The 5,910-nt window shown below is 49.4% G+C and overlaps 1 protein-coding gene across 1 annotated transcript; it reads right to left on the bottom strand.

Annotated features, from left to right (window-relative positions):
* Nucleotides 1-2,257: 2,257 nt before the first annotated feature.
* LOC123186535 (probable alpha-glucosidase Os06g0675700) lies at nt 2,258-5,477 on the bottom strand. The gene is made up of 4 exons (XM_044598285.1): nt 5,280-5,477; nt 4,565-4,849; nt 4,082-4,467; nt 2,258-3,993 (listed from the first exon to the last, which is right to left on the bottom strand). Exons 1-4 carry the CDS (start codon nt 5,471-5,473, stop codon nt 2,258-2,260), a joined length of 2,601 nt encoding a protein of 866 aa, XP_044454220.1. The 5' UTR covers nt 5,474-5,477.
* Nucleotides 5,478-5,910: the final 433 nt, after the last annotated feature.

Below are 5,910 nucleotides of genomic sequence, written 5' to 3'. Positions count from 1 at the left end.
GCTGCAATCGGACGAGAGCGGCTGCAATCTTTTACTGTACGTATTTGCGTCTGGAGCGTAACAGCTGGTGGTCGAGGTCGAAAGCTCCATCCTGGGCGGAGGAATTTGGCGGCGGCCTTTGACCCGTCAGTTCTTTGACTGCGTCTCTCTCCGCCTGAGCAGTTTTAGTCCCATACCGCTTAGGGAACAAGTGTTTGACCTTCTTATAAACAGAGAACAATCAACTAGCGCCTCCCCTAATGGGCCTGACCAGCGCGGTGCCATTATTTGATTTGACAGCCCACCATGAGTCGAGCTTGGGAGATAAGAGTAAGATAGAGCCTTCCGGTGGGCTTTCCATTAAATAAAAGATGCAGAGAGAGAGAAGGCAGCCAAGATAAACCTTCCGGCTAGCTATAATTACATTTTTCCGTTAATCAAGTTTAGCGGCGTTTTCAGAAATGCCCCGGCACATATATAACGGCGTTCTTGTGACTTTTGGAGGCATTTTCGATCGCATTGTAATGTCAGTCGTGTTGTAGTGGAAGTACCAGGCAAATGGACTGAAAAGCTGAGTTGGTTAATGCGTGTCAGGGTGAGTTGGCCGGTTGGTTAAATGCGAGGATGGGCCCTTGCTGTCCGAAGGCATCGAATACAAAACAGAGAAAGAGATAATACAAAAGAAAGTCAAAGTATACTAATAGACGGGTTGAAGATCACGTCTGAATGAATGGCGAGATTCCGGGGACAGATGTCCCCAGGAACCATTCGGTATTTCCCCATAATAGCTAGACTAGCACCGTTAATTGTCAACGTGTTTCCCATGATGCATCGGTTGTGTGAACTGTGAAATAGATAATGTAGAGCTCACGTGGTTTTGTATTATCTCATACGCCATGTCGGAGACGAGAATCTCACAGTGGCAGCCCACTCACAACATTGTAGGTCCTAGCGGCTGTGACTTCATCCAAGAACCGACTTACAGCTTCATAGGCCTATCTGCTACAGTGTACAGTGAATAAAGAATATCTCTTATTTCTATGCTCATGTGGCTGCATCTCTCCCAGCATTGACAGTCTCACGCGCTTACGTTCTACTAGCCTGCTAATGAAACTGGTGGTACTAGACCTAGTATAGATCTCGACGAGTTGGGTTCTACATGAACGGTCCAGATACCAGGGTGTACAGACACCTAGCTGCTGAAAGACCACTCTCTTCGGATGTGAGGGTGGTTTCCCGCTGATAATGATTTGAAACAACAACTTCAGACTTTTGAAGCATACAACGCAAAAGATAAATCCTACTCCCTCCGTAAACTAATATAAGAGCGTTTAGATCACTACTTTAGTTATCTAAATACTTTTATATTAGTTTACGGTGGAAGTAGCATCTACAGGCATAACCATAGCCTATTTTGCCAATGAAAACAAAGCCGGTCCGTCTTCCATAGCATAAACCTCCTTTTCCCCTTCTCCATTTACTAGCAAGTAATCCTCCTTAGTCCTTACAAAAGGTTCCCATCCATTACTACGATGGCAAAACTCATCGGCCACCTGTTGCAGTCTTCTCGACCCTTGGAGCTGCAACTCTGTTGTAACTTGGCCTGTAATTACATATCCAGACCACAACGACAACCAATAAGCAAGAACTTAATTTTGGAGGAAGCAAATCAACTTGACACGACGTTGATTTTTGTGGAACAAAACAACTCAAGGCATTGACCTATATTTCGTCAACTGTGAAACAGAGATCGAGCTTTTGGTTCCAATCCGATCTATTGTATGGTGTACGTGCCTTTATACTCCCTCCGTTCGGAAATATTTGTCGAAGAAATGGATGTATGTAGACGTTTTTTAGTTCCAGATACATCTATTTTTATTAATTTCTGCAGCAAGTAATTTCGGATGAAGAGAGTATTCTCTCCGTTCCTAAATATAAGTCTTTTTAGAGATCTCAATGAAAACTACACATAGAGATATATAGACATAGTTTAGAATGTAGGTTTACTCATTTGCTATGTATGAAGTTTGCATGAAAATCTCTAAAAAGACTTATATTTTAAAAATGTCCTAGTGAGTAAAAGACCGTACAGTTCCCTCTCCAACAGAAAGATTCTCAAGGACCAATTTCAGATCAAAAAACATTATTTGCTTCTCTCAAATGAGTAGAAGCTCCCCGATTAAGAACAATGCATGTTAGAAGTCAGAACTGGAAACGATACTGCCAACATTCAGTTTTTATTATTCAGATAAAGAAATGTCCACAGATGGTCTCGATGTTAATGGGACATGACGACCTTGATCTCGAACTGCTGTCCGATGACCAGCGACAGCCCACTGACACTGAACACTCCATTCGTCCGGGACTTGGTGCCGGCTGCCTTGAGCTCAACGCCGTTTACATAGACGGTGAACCCCTTTGGTGGCGACGGGAGCCCCATGAAGATCACCTTGCCGATGACCAGAGTCTGGCTCGGTGCGTACGAGTTCTGCACCACATGGGAACTCACCGTGGTCGTGATGATGCCCTTGCTATCCTCCGTGTTGCAGCTAAATCTCACCAGGGTCCAGTTGCCTCCCATCCCGCCCATCTCTGGCGACTCCCCGTCATCCAAGAACAGCTCACCCCTGGCGGTGCCGTTCTCCGCGAGCGCCACAAGGAGGTGGAACTCGCTTTGGCGTGTGGCGGACGTGGTGAGGCCCGGCTGCTGCAGTGGTAGTATGTTGCCGCCGGCAAGGTGCACGTTTGCCGAGTCCGCTGGCGCCGGGAGCGTCACGCGCTTGCCGGTCTGCAAGGTGATGGCGGGGGAGTGGTCGTGAAGACTAAACCACCGGCCGGCCGGGAAATAGGCGTCCACGGTGGTGGCGCCCGCCTCCAACACCGGTGAGACAAGCACGCCACGGCCTAGCAGGAACTGCCTGTCCACGCCGTAGGTGTCGGCATCCTGAGGGTAGGAGAAGAAGAGCGGGCGCGCTATGGGTGCCCCCGTTGTGTGCGCCTCAAACATGAGCGTGTAGATGTAGGGGAGCATCCGGTACCGCATCCCCAACGCCTTCCTCGCTGATTGTGCCGTTGGCTCCCACACATAGAGCTCTCGCCGGACGGTTGTCTTCTCTGCGTGAGCCCTCGCGAACGGGTAGAATGCACCAAGCTGAATCCAGCGGCTGCAGAGCTCCTGAGTCGTGTTGCCGTTGAACCCACAGATATCGGCGCCCATCATGGGGATGCCGAAAAGGCCAGAGTTGAGGATGGTGTTGATGGAGTGCGCGAGTTCGTCCCACCGTGCGGCATTGTCGCCGGTCCAGTGCGCGGTGTAGCGCCCCGAGCCGACGAACGTGGCGCGACTGAGCACGAAGGGGCGGCGTGCCGTGTCCTTGAGAAGAGCATCATGCGTGGCCCGCGACTCGAGGAGGCCGTAGAGGTTGTGCGCATCGTACTCCGACACACCATTGAAGTGCACCGCGGAGACGGGCACGGTCTTGTTATTAAGGTTGCGGTGAATGCCGGTGTTGTTGATGCGGTAGGGCGAGTCGTCGTACTCGTTGAGCGGCTCCCAGGCCTTGAAGTTGGAGGGCTCGTTCATGTCGCACCACAGCCCGTCAGCGGGGATGGTTCGACGGAACTCAGAGATCTTCCGCGCCCAGTACTCAGCAGTGCGTGGGTTCATGAAGTCCGGGTAGTAGACCTCGCCTGGCCACACCCGGCCGACATAGTTGGTGCCGTTTCGCTGGAGGAACAAACCCACGGCCTCATTTTGAGGAGGTGCTGCTTCTTTTTTGATCGCCGGATCAATGATGACCACGTATTTCTGGCTGCTATTGTGGAGCCGGTCGACAAACGGCCGGAGCAGTTTCGCCGGGTAGTTCACCGGATCCAGTGTGAAGTCCTGGTAGCCGTCCATGTAGTCGATGTCCGACCAAATCGACTCTAATGGAATCTTGGCCTTGGCATAGCCCGCGACCACGCCCTCCAGGTCAGCCACATTCTTGTAGCCATACCTGCATTGGTGGAACCCTGCATTACAAGAGAAAAGTGGATCCGGTGAGCAGAGCAGATTGATATATGCCTGCCAAGAACTAGCTAGACGATTGACCGCACGTACCGAATGACCAGTACGGCATGGGGGCAGGGCGGCCGATGAGCTGGGTGTACTGGTCGACGACGGCGAGCGGGGAGGGCCCGGCGAAGAAGTAGAAGTCGAGCACGCCGCCGATCACCTTGTAGGTGATGTAGGACCCGCCGTACTTTATGTCCATCCCGTTGGTGTTGAGGAGCAGCACGCCGTGGGCAGCGCCGCCGGGGCGCACGTCCATGTAGAATGGGTGCGAGCTGTAGAGGTTGATGTCCAGTAGGTCCGACCTCTCCAGGTCCTCGTTCCAGATCGTGAACGTGTCGTTCTGTTGGAGCCGGAATGTCCGTTTTGTCTGCTCGCCCAGCCCGTACAAAGATGCCCCCTTGGCTGGCAGCGCCGACGTCACCTCCAAGTACCTGCATTATAGTTCCATGCCCATCACCACTTTGGCTACTTACGTATCAACTAGCTACGCCGAGTGTCGTAGGTGTCGAAGACAGTGTAGTATCATACCGGTTCTTGAAGACGAGTGTGGCGGAGGTGTCGAAGAGGACGTCGCCGGTGGAGCGGCGGGAGACGGTGAAGCGGAACGGGGCGGTGTGGATGGTGAAGGTCAGGTCTGAAGACTCGCTGGACATGGTGCTGCTGCCGGGCAAGGAAGCATTGCTCATGCCCGAGTAATGTAGCAAGACGTCCTCCAGCGCCGGCTCTGGGCGTGGGATGACGTCCTGGGGGACCTCCCACCGCTGATGGTCGGCGTCGGTGATGCGCACGTGGAGCTGGTTGTCCGTCTCTAGGCTGCCGCCGGTCATATCAAAATTAAAACAGTGGGCATACGAGTTGTGTGCATTAGGTGATGTACAAGTCAGTGATTGTACCTCTTTTAAACGATAGGACAATGCTCGTGCGTTTCAATAGGGTATTAATATTTCACTAGTACGTAAGCTTGTGATTAATTTATTTGCCCATATTAATACCATTGTGCAAATAAATGTTTATCAAATCATGTCACTTATCTTATATTTTGGTGAGAATGTTGGTAAATACATTAAAGTGAAATTGATTCAGAAGATAAGTAAATGAAAGCGATTGATTTCACACCAGGAAGATTGGATGAAGGGATGGTGGGGGAAAAATGAAACATGGAATGCTATATTCTTTTTAAGTAGTAGAGAGAAAAAAACATGAATTAAACTCCCGAATCAGGATGAAGATCAAACACACTTACCTTGCAGTCAGGTTGAGCTGCTTGACATCAGGCCCGAACTGTGTCGTCCCGCCTACAAGTGTCAGCTTAGCCGACAGCAAATTCCCTGACCCGTCGACCGACTCGACTTCATAGTTGGCGCCACAACGGTGGAGGAGGCATATGAGGATGGTGAGGAGTGCGAGAAGATCAGCAAATGATGAGACGATCGTCATCAGACGATATGATGGGTGCAACACAAGTGTGTGCCATCAGCTATTGGACACAGAACTTTATATAGGCTTGTAATCATCTTCATTGTTCAGAGAGTTTTAAATGTGCGCCTAAGATTATATGACTATAAAAGGAGGTACTTCAAAGTTAAGACTTATCCCTTCATCCAAATGAGGAAGTCAATTAAAGAGCACTAAAGAACAATGGTAAAGAAGGGATGTAATTAATGCCAACATACTCCCTTTGTTTTTAAATATAAAACCTTTTAGATATTTTAATACGAACTACATACAGATGTATATAGACGCATTTTAGAGTATAGATTCATTCATTTTGCTCTGTATGTAGTCTATATTGGAATCTGTAAAAGACTTATATTTAGAAACAAAGGTAGTATGTAAATTACAATCTCATTGCACTCCCTCTATTTTGAATTAAT

This window comes from Triticum aestivum, chromosome 2A (genome assembly GCF_018294505.1).
Source record: "Triticum aestivum cultivar Chinese Spring chromosome 2A, IWGSC CS RefSeq v2.1, whole genome shotgun sequence".
In the NCBI taxonomy this organism is placed as follows: domain Eukaryota; kingdom Viridiplantae; phylum Streptophyta; class Magnoliopsida; order Poales; family Poaceae; genus Triticum; species Triticum aestivum.
The sequence above is the reverse complement of the archived record's forward strand: the minus strand, read 5'-3'. Positions and strand labels throughout refer to the sequence as shown.

Excerpts from the sequence above, each read along its gene's own strand:
- LOC123186535 (XM_044598285.1), bottom strand. The coding sequence starts at position 5,473 with ATGACGATCGTCTCATCATTTGCTGATCTTCTCGCACTCCTCACCATC. Across the intron at positions 4,850-5,279 it reads CAGCTCAACCTGACTGCAAG|CCTAGAGACGGACAACCAGC; the intron begins GTAAGTGTGTTT and ends GACCGGCGGCAG. Across the intron at positions 3,994-4,081 it reads CATGCCGTACTGGTCATTCG|GGTTCCACCAATGCAGGTAT; the intron begins GTACGTGCGGTC and ends CTTGTAATGCAG.